This window comes from Schistocerca cancellata, chromosome 10 (assembly GCF_023864275.1).
Source record: "Schistocerca cancellata isolate TAMUIC-IGC-003103 chromosome 10, iqSchCanc2.1, whole genome shotgun sequence".
Classification (NCBI taxonomy): Eukaryota; Metazoa; Arthropoda; class Insecta; order Orthoptera; family Acrididae; genus Schistocerca; species Schistocerca cancellata.
The window spans coordinates 170,411,576-170,429,977 of record NC_064635.1 but is presented as its reverse complement, the minus strand read 5'-3'; the positions used below and the strand labels follow the sequence as shown (position 1 = coordinate 170,429,977).

At 40.7% G+C, this 18,402-nt stretch overlaps 1 protein-coding gene across 2 annotated transcripts in view; it reads left to right on the top strand.

Moving 5' to 3' along the window:
• Positions 1-18,402, top strand: part of LOC126106719 (uncharacterized) — a 150,120-nt gene that overhangs the window by 115,707 nt on the left and 16,011 nt on the right. For both annotated transcript variants that reach the window (XM_049913099.1, XM_049913100.1), the window contains one exon: positions 3,657-3,861. In XM_049913099.1, the coding sequence (XP_049769056.1) occupies positions 3,657-3,861 (205 nt within the window). The remainder of the gene's footprint in view (positions 1-3,656; positions 3,862-18,402) is intronic.

Below are 18,402 nucleotides of genomic sequence, written 5' to 3'. Positions count from 1 at the left end.
AGATGAAAATAGTAACCACTTTAAATATGAGAATACAATGAAAATGCTAAATACTCAAAAAGTACATGTAGGCAATCAGTTTGATACCATTGACAACTGATGTAAACACCTAATAAGCAGAAGCAGTAAAAATATACCACAGCAAACATCATCTACATTCATTATGTTGTAAACATTATGTGACAGTAGAAATTCCAGTTTTGTAATTTTGGTATTGGGCTATTATGTATGAAATAATGTATCAATCAGTCAACAGATGAAACAGATAATTAAGCTCTACATGATGCAAAAAATGTCTTATTAAATTTTTTTATTTACTGTGGAGTACTGATCTGCATGTTGGTGTACCTGAGGACCGTATTTTGAAGACAAATATCTGTATACATTTTCAAGAAAACGTGATGGACTTTTTAGTAGCCACACATTGATATTTAGATATTTCATGCCTAACATTGATGTGTTCTACCCAGGCCTTTCTGAGTACAATATTTGTTCTGTGGTCCATCAGTGTGTAAAATATTTTATCCAATCCTCCACAAATGATGTGTCATTTATAGTACCAGTCCAAACAAGGTACGCTCATATGTTTCTGTGACTAGCAGCGTAGCCACGAAGAAAGTGTCCTCACATGTTGCGACATGTAGGTGAACTTCCAACAACATGTTTTAGTTGTACTGGTCTCCAGTTGACAATGAACACTGTTTAACTCTGTATGCTGCTCTATCCTATGCTAGTCTTTACATATCTGCATAACCACACCAAATTACATAATTTTAACCTCGCTACTGTAGTCAGTCTTAGGTCCCAGCTCTATACTTTACTTCCCACACTTACCTCCATCACCAAACCATGATTCCTTGATGCCTCAGCACATGTCCTAACAGCCAACTCCATATTTTAGGCACATTGTGCCACAACACTCTGTTCGTCCAGTTCAGCTTAGTATATCACAATTAGTTATTTCATTTAGTATCTAAGTGACAATGTTCATCTATTGCACCACATTTGAGTTCATCTCTTCATATCTGAAGCTCTGATTTGTTTCTGTCGCTGCTTCCTCAGTGTGCAGATTGAGTAACATGGGGGATACACACCAGTCACCAGTCTTGTCCCATTCCCTTCTAAACTGCTGCCTCCTTGTCGTGTATTCGACTCTTAAAACTGCAGTCTTCTGTTTGTACAGGTTGTATATTACCTTTTGCTCATAGTATTTTATCCTTGCTGGCCTCAGAATTTCAAAGGTTCTACTCCGGTCAACAGTATCAAAATCTTTTTCCGTATCTACAAATTCTATAAATGTAAATTTTCCCTTTCTCACCCTGTCTTCTAAGATTAGTCAGATTGAGTAGTATTGCATCATGTGTTTCTACATTTCTCTGAAACACAAATTGATATTCGCAGAGTTCAGATCCTACCAGTTTTCCAGCAAATAATACATGTTAGGATTTTGTGACCATGACTTAAAAATCTGATAGTTTGGGAGTATTAACACCTGTCACCAACTGCCCTTTTTGGAACTGGTATTATGACACTTTTCGTGAAGATGAGGTTATTTTGCCTGTCAGATACATGCTGCATACCAGGTGGAATAATGTTGCCATGATTGGCTCTCCCATGGATCTGAATGATTGTGAGGGAATAGCATCTACTTCAGGGGCCTTGTTTCAACTTAACATCTTTAGTACTCACTCATATTCTTCTCACAGTATTACACATCCCATCTCAGCTTCATGTACTTCATCTTCCCTGTCCCTAATATTGTCATTAGCTTTGTTTAATTGTGTCACCTACTATACATTCCTTCCAGCTTTAAGGCTTCCTTGTATGCATATATTGTCATACCATCAGAGCTCTTGATGTTCAGTCACCTGCTTCTCTTTCCTCAATGGCTTCTTTAATTTTCCTGTAGGTTGCATCTGCCTTCCTGATGTTAATGCAGTCTCCTACAGCTTTGCATTTCTCCTCTAACAATTTTTGTTTTGTCCTTTTGCAATTTGTCTTCTACATTTTTATATGTATGTATAAACCTTCTTGCCTGCTTCATTTTCTGCAGTTCTATATTTTCTCCTTTCATCAGCTAAATTCAGTATTTTGTTTGTTATTTAATGATTTTCATTTATTTATTCTCTCCTGCATTGAAGCTTATCGCGTGTCATATCTGTGCAGAATCTTCTATTGTTATCGTGTCCTGTGTTGCAATCAGTAGTTCGGTTGAGCTCCATAAACCTTTCCAAAACCGCAAGTGCTTTAAAATTTACAGAAGTTTCACTTCTTTAATTTCGTTTCAAGTTCTTTCAGTTTATGCAAGCCCCTCTTCCTTGATTTCATGCCTGCCTGTAATTTGTTAATTTTTAATATGCAGTTCATAAGCAATAAATTTTGGATTGCACATACACTCCTGGAAATATTTTCCTGTAGAAAACCTGGTTCCAAGACTCTGTCATGTAATTATGTAATATGTTTGAAACTTTCTAGTGTCTCTATGTATCTACCATGTATAAAACCTAATTCCATGATTATTAAAGAAAACGTCTTTAATTATTAAATTCTGCTCTATGCAAAACTCCCCAGTCATTCTGTTCCCTCAGCCCATGTCCTCCTAATGTTTTTTCTGTCTCTTCCTTTCCCTGTAATCCATTTCTGCACCCTGTTACTCCAGTCACCAGTACAATTAAATTTCGTGAAGAGCTGAATAATTTGCTTTGTATCATCATATTTTTATCAATCTTATCGTCTGTGTAGATAGTAGGCTTATGCAGTGGCATTACTGTTGTGGTTGTTAGCTAAGATAAGGCTGTCACTAAGCTATTCGTAACTGCTCACCTACATTTCTATTTTCTTGTTCATTATTAATCCTCCTCATGCATTACTTATATTAAAATATGTGTTGATTCCCCATTGTTTAACCCCCTATTTTACTTCTGAAATATTTATCCAAGAGGATGCCATACCCATTAATCCTTACACTGAAGCTTCTTGTCCTGGGTATGTATAAACAGCTTTAATTTCCATTTCATTACACCTGCTTACAGTACTAATATAGCATGACCACACTGACTAACATTGGAAGGTCCAACAGTCAGTCATCCAGACTGATCCCACAGCAACCACTGAAAAGGCTGGTGTCCCTCTTCAACACTGTATATTAATCTAATCTAACCACACATACCCCTCTGATGAGTCTGCACCTGTGATACAGCTGTCTGTATCATTGACACACAGAAACAACCCCACTGTGGCAAGATTCATAGTTGGGAAAGGGGGAGGGTAAATTTCTAAATACATCTTCATGTGGTATGCATTAGATTTCCATAGGACCTATCAGCTAATTTCTCACACCTGCTGTTTCACTTTGCAGTGACATGTTATCAGTGAATCTGGTTGCATTTCTCTCTTCTCAATGCTCTCTGACAAATTTGGAAACTTCTATGATCTGAAGTCATACAGCATATGAACTAAAAAGTATGTATTGGTTCAACCAAGCTTAAATATTGCATGAAGTTAAGACAGCATGATCATCATTTATAACTTAGTGTGCCAAATTTCTTGTACAGTGCATTCACAGGAATCGCATGAAAAATTTTACACTCCATTAGTAAATATAACTGTAATGTTATGAAAAATCTTTCTAACATTGTTTTTTCACTTTTCTGCAGCACTGTCACTGTTGGCATGGAGGGCAACAGTGGTACTGATGGCAGCAGTAGTCTGATTACTAAAGACAGATCTGCCTTTGGGAACAAAAATGGTACCAAACATCTGGTGCACAGGTGCACCATATGTAAAAAGGCATTTGGAAAGTTGGAGGACCTGAAGGAGCACACACATGAGAAGAGTCGTGAATCTCTGCATTCCTGCAGCGTATGTGACAGAATATTCAGAAGGTCTGACCATATTAAGAAACAATTAGATTAGCACGCTGGTAAATGCCCCATTTGCTGTGACATTTGCAACAAGACATTTACAAAGGTTAGCAACCTAAACAGGCATTTGGAGGTCCCCACCGATGAACGCCCTTACAGGTGTGAAGTTTGCAAGAAGACATTGAAGCAAAAATTCCACCTGGTTTCACATTTGAGGATGCACTCTGGCAACTGCCCCTACAGCTGTGGCGTTTGCAACAAGACATTCATGTTTAGGAGCTAGGTGAAGATACTTTCATGCCTCTACAGTGGCGAAAGGCCATACAGCTGCAATATTTGCAACAAAACATACATAACAAGTAGCTGCCTGAAAAAGCATTCACAGCTGCACACTGGTGACCGCACATACAGCTGTGGTGTTTGCAACAAGACAGTCACAATAATTAGCTCTCTGAAGATACATTCACTTCTCCAAACTGGTAAAAATGCATACAGATGTATCATATGTAACAAGACATTCACAAAAAGTTCTTACTTGAAGCAGCATTCACAGCAACACACTGGTGAATGCCCATACAGCTGTGGTGTTTGCAGCGAAACATTCACACAAAGTTGGCACTTAAAGCACTGTTTGCAACTGCACACTAGTGAACGCCCATACAACCGTGGGGTTTGCAATCAGACATTTGCACAAAGTACTATACTGAAATCACATTTGCGTGTGCATAATGGTGAATGCCAGTAAAGCTGTGATGTGTGTCTAAAGGCATTAATGGAAAGCAGTGGCCTCAAGACAGAATGTCTACTTCTCTTGGGAAACACCATGCAGTTGTAAGTTTTGTCAACATAAATTCTTTAATAAGAGTAGTATGAAGAAGCACTTTCTTGAACACGTATGTGAACAATTACATGGCTGTGGATTGGGTCATAAAAGATCCAATAGCAACAGCAAGCTGATGGATCACTTGTTCCACAGATGCCACCTACCATGCACTTGTGACATATGTCGCTTGTAGCATTTATGAAAATAAATTCTCCTATAATGCTGGTCTGAGGATGGAAATTATGCAGACAAATGCACCTGTTGCTGCGATATGTGCCACAAAAGGATGAACCTGTGTATCAGCCTTGAAATGGTTTCAAAACCTCTTGTTTCAGATGATTTATATGACTGTTATTGCTCTGAGACTTCAAGCCTGGCTGCAAAACTGATTAAACAGATTTAGGTGTCTCACTTATGTCTGGATAATGTATTAACCACTACATCAGTGTAATCATGATTATTTTAAGACAGGGCAATTGGATCTGTCACAGGTATTCCTGAAGTGTTGAAGTAAAATGGTGGAATGATACTGAAGCCTAATATTTTCATGAAATTAAGTTGCTGTAATAAACATGCTTGTGAAACATAAATGACTACTTTTAAGTGGATTCAGTCCAGGTGACCTAACTGTTTGGAATGTCTGTGACTGTATAGGAGAGAGATTATGTTACACATATAATATGGAAGGAATACGATTCATGAGTTTCTCCCGGCGTATTTGATAATCAAAATATCCACGGGTGTACTGCCGGTCTACCGTGTCCAACGGGCACAATATTTCGGCGACCATACATGTCACCATGATCAGGTGAACTGATGGACTGAGCTCCTGTGAATGTGCCAGTACGGAGATCCGTATGCTATGGCTGCTCAGGGGGAACTGGGCGATGTGTTGGCAAATGTGCCAACACCTTGTAGATAGAGGAGGCCGAAATGCACGCTATAATCTAACGCAGACGGGCGTGAGGTCTGGAACAGGATACATAATGAATGCTATAAAGAAAAGTACGTAGCTGCTGGGATACTTAACTTTTAATCCATCATTTGTATGCAGCGTTCTTGATGATACAAGTGAGACTCTCTCTAGATATGGTTAATGGTGCCTTGCTAGGTCGTAGCCATGGACTTAGCTGAAGGCTATTCTAACTATCTCTCGGCAAATGAGAGAAAGCCTTCGTTAGTGTAGTCGCTAGCAAAGTCGTCGTACAACTGGGGACGAGTCCTAGTACGTCTCTCTAGACCTGCCGTGTGGTGGCACTCGGTCTGCAATTACTGACAGTGGCGACACGCGGGTCCGACATGCACTAATGGACCGCGGCCAATTTAAAGCTACCACCTAGCAAGTGTGGTGTCTGGCAGTGACACCACACTGGGTTCGGTCACAGCGGCGGTCGATTTAAATACCCTCCGCCCGCGGTGCACTCCCTCCACCGTCCGCGCCCCACGCCCTGGTCGCGCGGTGGAACAGATTGCGACGGCGTCTGAGATGACGTGGGTGTGATGGCTCTGTCCACTGTGGTCGTCACAACTATATGTTTGCTCGATTTACTCTTGATTAACCCGCACTCTCTCTGATGCAGAGAGTCTACCCCAGGAATTGGAACATCTCAGAACTGTATTTCAAAAAAATGGGTACTCAGAGTGGCAGATTCAATGTACTCTCTGCCCAACCACTACAGCACAACCTGTGGAGATGGATGAAATCACGAGGGAGGAGAGAGGCACTGCATTTATTCCATATACAGGCGCACTCTCGGGGAAAATCGCCCGCATTTTGAAGAAACACCGGATCGGAACTGTGTTTTGTCCTTCGAATAAAATTCGTGCACTGGTGGGGAGCGCCAAAGATGACCTTGGTTTTAGGAAGGCCGGCGTGTACCAGATTCCGCGTCAATGTGGCAAGTCGTATATTGGTCAGACAATGCGTACCGTCAAGGATCGATGCCGTGAACACCAGAGGCACACTCGACTGATGTGTCCGAGCAAGTCGACGGTCGCTGAACATTGTTTGTCGGAAAATCACGCTATGGAGTTGAACGCACGAGGATTCTGGTACAGAAGTCAAGATACTGGGACAGTGCTGTTGGAGAGGGCATCGAAATTCGCACCAGTGACGACCTCATAAACCGTGACTGTGGCTATAATCTTAGCAAGGCTTGGGAACCAGCGACTGGGATAATCAAGAGTAAATCGAGCAAATGTATAGTTGTGATGACCACGGTGGACAGAGCCATCACACCGACGTCATCTCAGATGCTATCGCAATCTGTTCCACCGCACGACCATGGCGCGGGGTGCGGATGGCAGAGGGAGTGCGCCGCGGGTGGAGGGTATTTAAATCGGCCGCCACCGCGACCGAACCCAGTTCCCTCTGAGCAGCCATAGCGTACAGATCTCCATACCAGCACGTTCACAGGAGCTCAGTCCGTCAGTTCACCTGATGATGGCGGCATGTATGATCGCCGAAATATTGTGCCCGTTGGACACTGTAGACCGGCAGTACACCCGTGGATATTTTGATTATGGAAGGAATAGTTTGTCAAAAGTAATACTTTGAGGTCTCTTCTGTATATAACTCAGTTCCTGTAGTTGCACCATCAATGGTATAATGAGGCACAAAACTTGGAGAAAGTAATATTTAACTGCAACTGCATTGGTGTGTGAGGCATACATTTTGAGAGTAACTCAATCTGTGGTGATGTTTTTCTGTTTTTCCCTCGGTCAGATACACCATAAACCTCTCTGGTTAGATATTTCATGGAACACACAGATTGTCATGAGCAATAACCAATCTTTTACTGAAACAAATTCACTTACTTTCATATATTACCTTGGATTATATAACACTTGTGTTTAATGTAGCTACTAGCTTCAGCTTGTAACAATGCGACTTGACATTAAGCATGTGCATCATGTTACTAAAGAGCCATTGTGTTAGACAGCGGCAATATGAACTGTAGGAGAAAGTGTCCTTTCAAACAGATTTTCAGTCTCTTGCCTTAATTAAATCTGTGAAGGAATGTTCTGCTGTCACTGCCACATTAGATGTGACATTATTTTCTGTGGTTAGTTAAAGCAAATATATGTAACACAAGAATTAACTCTCCAAAAAATTGTAACATAGCATAAACAACAATAACAAGACAGTTTCAGTACAATTAGAGTACTGAATATGAAAGAACATTACAGCAAGAGTGGTCCATAATTTTGTGACAATTTTTGACTGGTGACATCTGTCAAAGTACATGAATTATAATCTAGCTGTTACCTTGACTACTTAAGTCACTATTGTAGTGGAGGTAGCTAGCATAAGTGACAGTTTGCTTCTATAAGTCCTGAATTCATTGTCCACTAATAACAACCTTCTAACAGGCAATTCCTATTCCTTTTGAGGGAACATACTCTCTACTAACATTGCTGTTATACAGTTCTTGCCATTCACCGTGACCTTTTGACAATTCTGTGGTTTGTTATTTTCCTCAAATAAAATGGTGGATTACTGTGGCTGATAGGCAAATGCACTATTGCACAAGACAAACAAAACACTTTATAGAACATGCTTTTATACTGTTTGGATTTCTGTGCTAATGACAGTTCTTTCTTCCTTGTTGGTAGATAGCATGACATTTTAAAAATTACACAAGACTCAGTATTACTTTAGCACTAAAACATCATTCAGTACTCTGTGCCTGACCATACACACACACATGTGTACTGTACATGTGAAGTTGTTAAAAGTTCCTCATCTCAATTACTATGTGTGACTGCCAGGGGCAGTTATACCAACTGAATCCCTCTGTAACTGCTTTGAATTTATATTTGTATACTTCTGTCACATCAATAAACACTTCCGGGCAAAGTTGCCGTGGTCGATCTGTAGAACTTCTTCTCCCTGACGTTTCGTTCTCAACTACGGAGAACATCTTCCAAGGTGAGTCTACAACTGGCCAGTCGTTGACTCACCTCGGAAGATGTTCTCCGCAGTTGAGAACGAAACGTCAGGGAGAAGTAGTTCTACAGATCGACCACGGCAACTTAGCCCGGAAGTGTTTATTGATGAAGACGCCAGCCGTGAAAGCCTATGTGGAATGTATACTTCTGTGTTAATTTGTAGGTGATCAGGCTGCAATCTGACTCCAGACTGTTTATGTTACACTGTGTTTCAGGTTAATTTCATACCGTTGTGACATCTTTTTATTGACATGAGATCTTTCCCTGAGTCTTTGGTGCCTTTCTTCAGTACTGCATTCAAATTATTATACTCATATAAGTTTCCATTTGGAGGCTGCAGTGACTACACCATTACTTCTGATTGTGAGATTCTGCCAAAGTATTTACTAATCCTGTACATACACCATCACAGTGCAATGCCTCTCTGCTAATTAACAATTTGCCAGTGTTCACAGCTCAGCTTGTTTGTGGATTTATTGACCCTGTGGCTGCTACAGACATGCTCACTGCATTCTGTGAAAAGTGCAGCTTTTTGTGGCCTTATACTGCTTCCAGCACTGGGAGACAGAGTACAGACAGCTACCTGTGAACTGGTTTTGCCATATGTTCCACCTCCCCTGTACACCTCCACAATACACAATAAATACAGTTACTCTAACAAATTAAGTTGTTCTCTTTAACCCTCCTCTAGAAATGAATCACTGCATAGACAAACAAGTGTGTTGTTATAGTTTCATGCCTAAGAATTACAACTATCCTGGAAATTTTAGTAGGGTGTTAGAAGGCCATGAGTAAACCAAAGTGTCACTATCAATTCATCTCAGTAACTTAGTATTGTTTCGTAGCTACTCTTCCATAAACCTGCTATCCAACATATATACATGGTTGGAATAACTGGAGGAAGGGATGAATCTATCAGTGATATCACTGTAATACATCAGCAGTCATAATACTACTGCTAAATGTTTATTGAGTCCATTCATTAACTGTCAGCAAAGTGTTTGAGCAGACGTGGGCCACTGGTGAAATAATTGTTATCCAATTTTAACTGAGCTATTTGATGAAAATTTTGATTCTTTCACATGTTACACCATGATATCTTCACTTGATAAAGAACCAAGCTGCTATTGGTTATTTGTTTTTACTGTGCTGCATACAGTTCAATAAAACATTGAAGGATTTTTTAAAGATTTTTCCAGAGGTGAAAACACATTGTGTAAGACATTTATTGCAGCGTATGAAATATAGGTAACATTTCCAAACTGTTCTTACAGCTGATACCACACTGACATGTATCACTGATCTGAAGATATTGGTTGTTATACCTGAGGGGTACATGAATTGTCAATAACAGGCTTGAGTGGACATGTCAACCATTATGGAATACATTAACATCCAATTTTAAGCAAACTGTCTGGTGAAAAATTTTATTCATTCATTTCTTACAGTATGATATCTTCACCTAATAAATAACTAATTTTCCTTTCATTATTCGTTATAGTTACTGTGCCGCATTCAGTGGAGTAAAGCATTGTACAATATTTTAACATTTTTGCAATGGTAAAAATACATTGTGTAGACTTTGAGTATGGTTCATTTTATGTCATTGATAGCAGCATGTGAAATGTACCTAACATCCTGTAATTATATTTAGAGCTGAAAGCAGAGTGATATATATGCCACCATTCTCAAGATACTGATTTTTGCATCCACAAGAGGGTTGTGAGTATTGTGTCCAGTGTTCTGGCCATGCCCGATGTGAATGATGTGGTTGTAACACACATCATATTTCATAAATAGTTCAAGATATTGAAATGCAGTTTTTTTGCAAATGATAGCACACAAAGAGGCGCGTATGTTGCAGTATGACTAATACTTGAATCTTTTCCCTATTGTGCCAATGCTATTTCACTCTTTGAATAGGCACACTTTTCAAAAGAACTATAAGTGCTAAAGCAGTGAAATTTTTACTTAAAGTACATAACATATATGCCTGCATTCACAAGTAAAATGAACAAAATACCTCTGGATTTGAAGAATTTTTTTTTATTCTTTCACTAATAAAACTTCACTTTTTTGATACATTAATTGTTATAAAACAGTTTCTGTTCAGTTAGTGGTTCTCAACTTACTTGTAATAACTTATTACCATCCTGAGTACAGATTGACCAAATTTCATATTTCTAATCCAATTAGTTTAGAAAATAATGGTACCTGAAAGTAAAAAAAAAAAAAAAAAAAAAAAAAAAAAAATGTTGTTTTGAGAAAAATCATTATAAAGTTTAGTATAGCAATTGTAGACTAGTTATTGATGAGGATTACTTACCACTAATATTTTTCTGCAGCATATTGAACATCATCTGAATCATACTGACTTTTTATTCTCCTGGTTCCTCTTCTTTTCTGTATAGCTTCTTTTGTGCATTTTAAATTAGCTTTGTGGATCTTCTCTTTATTTATTTGCACGAAGGATTTTGCAGTATTTCCACTAGATTTTATGCTCAATATTTCCAAAACATCCAGTTTTCTTATTACACCGTCACTGAAGCATAAAATAGCGTCATAAACACCAAATTTGAGGGTTGTAATCTGAACAAATACAGTTTTCGGAAAGTGGGTCCAAATTATAGATTTCACACATTCGTATAAATTTTGCATATTCCTATGAAGACATTAAAGCTATAAGTAATGATACTTTGTTGAATAAATTTCATTCACTACTGCTGCAGGAAAAAAATGTTTGTGGTCATACGTTGCACATCCCATGTACTTGCACCAAGTGTCAGTATCATTTGGGCGGAGATAGTACTGAGGATTTTCATTTGTGGAAAGCTTATGGAAAGAGATAGTCCATTCAGTTTTTTTCAAGTTTTCTAAATTCGCAACATTTCTTCTTATCGCCAAGTGACAATAATTCTGTAATCTATCTATTTCAACATTTGTTGGGCGGCCTTTGTCGCACATCTTATTACCATCTTACAGTACTATTTTTTATTTTCTCTTAATAATCTTCTCAATCTGGCTCCCTGCCGCCATTGGATAAGCAGCTGCAGCAGCAAGTCGTATACTCCTAGCTCACTCATTTGTTACATAGTTTAATTCTTAATTTCTTTGCGTGTTTTTGGTACTTGCATTGTTTAATTCATAAATTTCGGGCGTATTATAGTATCTGAGAGTTGTAGCATCGCGTTTTAGTACCTGAATAGTGTAAATTCGCGTAGTCGTCTGTCATCTGTTTTCGTTTTGAACGGCCAGTGTCGGTTGGTCAGTCAGTGTGCTCCCTGCCGCCGTTGGATAAGCAGCTGCAGCAGCAAGTCGTATACTCCTAGCTCTACCACATAAATTTCGGGCGTATTATAGTATTTGAGAGTTGTAGCATCACGTTGTAGTACTCGAATAGTGTTAAATCGCGTAGTCTCCTTCCGCCGCCGAGCAGTGTGTCAGCAGTGCACAAGTGGCAGCATTACTGCATTTACTAGGCAATCTTGTATTTTAATAACCGCTTCAATTTTGTCGTTTTGTTTGAGCTCTCTGTAGATTAGTTCAGACGTTCTTTGCACAAGTTTTTAGCATGGATAGGGACTGCAACTGCTGTGTTCGGATGCAGGCTGAGTTGGCATCCCTTCGCTCCCAGCTTCAGGCAGTGTTGGCTTCGGTCACACAGCTTGAGGCTGTTGCCAATGGGCATCACTGTGGGGGTCCGGATGGGGGTTTGTCGGGGACGGCCAGCTCGTCCCACGCATCCCCCGATCGGACTACGACTGTGGTTGCCCGGGATACTGCCCGCATTGAGGCTGATCCCTCACCTGTGGTAGAGTGGGAGGTCGTCTCAAGGTGTGGCAGGGGGCGAAAGACATTCCGGAGGGCTGAACGGAAGGCCTCTCCAGTTTGTCTGACGAACCGGTTTCAGGCTCTGTCTCAGGCTGATACTGATCTTCAGCCTGACATGGCTGCTTGTCCTGTTCCAGAGGTTGCCCCTCAGTCTGCAAGATCCGGGCAGTCGCAGAGGGTGGGCTTACTGGTAGTTGGGAGCTCCAACGTGAGGCGCGTAATGGGGCCCCTTAGGGATATGGCAGCAAGGGAGGGGAAGAAAACCAAAGTGCACTCCGTGTGCATACCGGGGGGAGTCATTCCAGATGTGGAAAGGGTCCTTCCGGATGCCATGAAGGGTACAGGGTGCACCCATCTGCAGGTGGTCGCTCATGTCGGCACCAATGATGTGTGTCGCTATGGATCGGAGGAAATCCTCTCTGGCTTCCGGCGGCTATCTGATTTGGTGAAGACTGCCAGTCTCGCTAGTGGGATGAAAGCAGAGCTCACCATCTGCAGCATCGTCGACAGGACTGACTGCGGACCTTTGGTACAGAGCCGAGTGGAGGGTCTGAATCAGAGGCTGAGACGGTTCTGCGACAATGTGGGCTGCAGATTCCTCGACTTGCGCCATAGGGTGGTGGGGTTTCGGGTTCCGCTGGATAGGTCAGGAGTCCACTACACGCAACAAGCGGCTACACGGGTAGCAGGGGTTGTGTGGCGTGGGCTGGGCGGTTTTTTAGGTTAGATGGCCTAGGGCAAGTGCAGAAAGGGCAACAGCCTCAACGGGTGCGGGGCAAAGTCAGGACATGCGGGGACCAAGCAGCAATCGGTATTGTAATTGTAAACTGTCGAAGCTGCGTTGGTAAAGTACCGGAACTTCAAGCGCTGATAGAAAGCACCGAAGCTGAAATCGTTATAGCTACAGAAAGCTGGCTGAAGCCAGAGATAAATTCTGCCGAAATTTTTACAAAGGCACAGACGGTGTTTAGAAAGGATAGATTGCATGCAACCGGTGGTGGAGTGTTCGTCGCTGTTAGTAGTAGTTTATCCTGTAGTGAAGTAGAAGTGGATAGTTCCTGTGAATTATTATGGGTGGAGGTTACACTCAACAACCGAGCTAGGTTAATAATTGGCTCCTTTTACCGACCCCCCGACTCAGCAGCATTAGTGGCAGAACAACTGAGAGAAAATTTGGAATACATTTCACATAAATTTTCTCAGCATGTTATGGTCTTAGGTGGAGATTTCAATTTACCAGATATAGACTGGGACACTCAGATGTTTAGGACGGGTGGTAGGGACAGAGCATCGAGTGACATTATACTGAGTGCACTATCCGAAAATTACCTCGAGCAATTAAACAGAGAACCGACTCGTGGAGATAACATCTTGGACCTACTGATAACAAACAGACCCAAACTTTTCGACTCTGTAAGAGCAGAACAGGGAATCAGTGATCATAAGGCCGTTGCAGCATCCCTGAATATGGAAGTTAATAGGAATATAAAAAAAGGGAGGAAGGTTTATCTGTTTAGCAAGAGTAATAGAAGGCAGATTTCAGACTACCTAACAGATCAAAACGAAAATTTCTGTTCAGACACTGACAATGTTGAGTGTTTATGGAAAAAGTTCAAGGCAATCGTAAAATGCGTTTTAGACAGGTACGTGCCAAGCAAAACTGTGAGGGACGGGAAAAACCCACCATGGTACAACAACAAAGTTAGGAAACTACTGCGAAAGCAAAGAGAGCTTCACTCCAAGTTTAAACGCAGCCAAAACCTCTCAGACAAACAGAAGCTAAACGATGTCAAAGTTAGCGTAAGGAGGGCTATGCGTGAAGCGTTCAGTGAATTCGAAAGTAAAATACTAGGTACCGACTTGACAGAAAATCCTAGGAAGTTCTGGTCTTACGTTAAATCAGTAAGTGGCTCGAAACATCATGTCCAGACACTCCGGGATGATGATGGCATTGAAACAGAGGATGACAAGCGTAAAGCTGAAATACTAAACACCTTTTTCCAAAGCTGTTTCACAGAGGAAGACCGCACTGCAGTTCCTTCTCTAAATCCTCGCACCAACGAAAAAATGGCTGACATTGAAATAAGTGTCCAAGGAATAGAAAAGCAACTGGAATCACTCAACAGAGGAAAGTCCACTGGACCTGACGGGATACCAATTCGATTCTACACAGAGTACGCGAAAGAACTTGCCCCCCTTCTAACAGCCGTGTACCGCAAGTCTCTAGAGGAACGGAAGGTTCCAAATGATTGGAAAAGAGCACAGGTAGTCCCAGTCTTCAAGAAGGGTCGTCGAGCAGATGCGCAAAACTATAGACCTATCTCTCTGACGTCGATCTGTTGTAGAATTTTAGAACATGTCTTTTGCTCGAGTATCATGTCGTTTTTGGAAACTCAGAATCTACTATGTAGGAATCAACATGGATTCCGGAAACAGCGATCGTGTGAAACCCAACTCGCTTTATTTGTTCATGAGACCCAGAAAATATTAGATACAGGCTCCCAGGTAGATGCCATTTTCCTTGACTTCCGGAAGGCGTTCGATACAGTTCCGCACTGTCGCCTGATAAACAAAGTAAGAGCCTACGGAATATCAGACCAGCTGTGTGGCTGGATTGAAGAGTTTTTAGCAAACAGAACACAGCATGTTGTTCTCAATGGAGAGACATCTACAGACGTTAAAGTAACCTCTGGCGTGCCACAGGGGAGTGTTATGGGACCATTGCTTTTCACAATATATATAAATGACCTAGTAGATAGTGTCGGAAGTTCCATGCGGCTTTTCGCGGATGATGCTGTAGTATACAGAGAAGTTGCAGCATTAGAAAATTGCAGCGGATAGGCACTTGGTGCAGGGAGTGGCAACTGACCCTTAACATAGACAAATGTAATGTATTGCGAATACATAGAAAGAAGGATCCTTTATTGTATGATTATATGATAGCGGAACAAACACTGGTAGCAGTTACTTCTGTAAAATATCTGGGAGTATGCGTGCGGAACGATTTGAAGTGGAATGATCATATAAAATTAATTGTTGGTAAGGTGGGTACCAGGTTGAGATTCATTGGGAGAGTCCTTAGAAAATGTAGTCCATCAACAAAGGAGGTGGCTTACAAAACACTCGTTCGACCTATACTTGAGTATTGCTCATCAGTGTGGGATCCGTACCAGATCAGGTTGACGGAGGAGATAGAGAAGATCCAAAGAAGAGCGGCGCGTTTCGTCACAGGGTTATTTGGTAACCGTGATAGCGTTACGGAGATGTTTAACAAAATCAAGTAGCAGACTCTGCAAGAGAGGCGCTCTGCATCGCGGTGTAGCTTGCTCGCCAGGTTTCGTGAGGGTGCGTTTCTGGATGAGGTATGGAATATATTGCTTCCCCCTACTTATACCTCCCGAGGAGATCACGAATGTAAAATTAGAGAGATTAGAGCGCGCACAGAGGCTTTCAGACAGTCGTTCTTCCCGCGAACCATACGCGACTGGAACAGGAAAGGGAGATAATGACAGTGGCACGTAAAGTGCCCTCCGCCACACACCGTTGGGTGGCTTGCGGAGTATAAATGTAGATGTAGATGTAGATTCTCTTCTGGATATGCCAAATGCATTCTAATTTAGAAATTAAGACATTAGGACCATAGGGTTGTTCTGCACATATCCAGTCATAAGCCTTACTGTCACCATCCCCTAAATATTGTGTGTACCTGACACCTGTGTGTGCCACTGAATGATTAAAAATTCTGAGAATTCCTGCTACTTCCATTCCACCACATGGACTAGTATAATCCATGTGACAGTTACATTCATCCTCTTTCTCACTTTCACTGCCACAAGCTTTACAGTACCAACGAACAATCTCTATATGAGTTACCTTGCCTGTGTATCAAATGATGTAGCTGTCATAGCACCATTTAGTGAAGTGTGGACACATTTCTGTCAACTGCCATCAAAACATGCACAAACATCCCCACTTGCACTGTCATCACTTTCTTTGAGTGCTTCTTCAGCTGCTTCCTTCATTGAGTTGCTACAAACTTCAGCAACAGCAGTTCCAATAATTTTATTGTAAGTCATAAATTTTACAGGTGGATTTGGAATGTCAAGTAATCCACATAAAAGTTTGCCTGCCTCCATCCCTTTACCAATAAATCTGAGACCACAAACTAGCCTTATGTTATTCTTGTACAAATTATTATTTGCCATTTCTGATGTTGTTGTTGTAGCTACTGCACCACATTTGGTACAATTCAACATCAGGTTTGGCTCCATCCCTGTGTGAAGACACTGATTCTCTCCCAAGGATAACTCATCACTGCATATCTGCACACAGTATTTTTTGAAATGAAATTGCAGAGCATGCTAAGATTCACCACAGTATTTTCAAAAGCGCGTTCACCTCCACAAGCTGACTAGGAGGAAACTCCATCAAGACACTGCACTTTATTTTTGAGATTGTGATTATCTTCTTGGTTCCTTTGACCCACTACCACTAACCTCATTTACCTTTATGTATTTATTTCCTCTGAATTTTAATGTAGGCAAGAATTTCTTTATTCGTGGCATTTTTATGAAAACATACAAAACCAGAGAAAATGTAAATCAACACTTACTTCACTCGCAACAAACTTCACAAAGTACAACCAATAGCACTCAAAAACATATGCCTTTATTTGTATAAATATCACGAAAAGTACTCTGGCTGTGCTGCTTTCAGAGACATCCTTTGGCATCGATAAATGTCTCTGTTGTCAAGGTATCATTCTGACTGCAGCTGCCATTCTAGCAGATGAGTAAACAAAACTTCACTGTTATGCACATCACGTCAAAAGATTATCCTCTGTAGTTCAAATGGTGGGTCGACACGTCACATTATGTGAAGAAATTTCGACAGGTAATAGTGTAGCCTACTTGGTGAGCATCTGTCACATTAAGTACACAGTGTGAACTAATACGAATGTATTCCACACTGATTGCTTTCACAAGAAAGTCTTAATATGTACTGGAAGACAGTACTAAATTAAGAGTATTTTATTTTAAATCCTGAAGGAATAAATTGCAAAATGAATGATATGTATCTCTTTCAGTGTGCTTTACTCATTATTCCAGTGGAATAGTGAAAAGAAAAACCAGGAGTGAAGCTGATGCGGCATGCAGAAGTTTAAAACATGCTTTGTAATAAATTAATGACGAACAGCAGGTAACAGAAATGTATGCAAACATAGCCCATCTAGACATACTGTAGGCAAACCATTAGCTTCTGTCAAGGTGATACTGGATGCCTAAATCTTGAATTTCTCTTAGTAATTTTCATATGTATCTTGCTTAACAGTTGAAAAAACTGTTTTTCAGACATTCTGAAGTATTTATAGAACAATGACACCTCCTCTTCCAGCTCCCTGTAAAGAGTATGGAACTCTCCTTCACAGTTTCAATTTTTTAATATTTTTCTAACCCAGGCTCTTTTTGCTCTCTGTTCTTCATCATCAAGTGCAACAGCAGTCATAGCTAACTGCTTTACACTAAATTTTGGCATTTTATGATGATCTACCATGAACCGTGAAATAGCACCTCTTTTGAGTACTTTATTAACCAGCTGTAATGACACAGCATTCTTTTGACATTGAAGTGCCATATAGTGTGAGTGCTCAGGAATTCCTCTGTCATCAATGTTAAAAAATGTGATGGTTACATGGCAGTGGCATTCTGACAAGTGTGAATCCACCTTTAAAGCAAAAACTATTTGTATATTCGGCTGGTCCACTCACTGCAAATTTGAAAGTATTACTGTCATTCCTTTCTTTGAAAATGACAACCTGCACACTTTATACATAGCAGTATTAGTACGGAAAGTACTCAAGAAGCTGTTAGTGAGCTGATTGTGTAAAGTATGTTCTAATTTGTGCATAAATTTCAATTATAGCTGCATTATCTT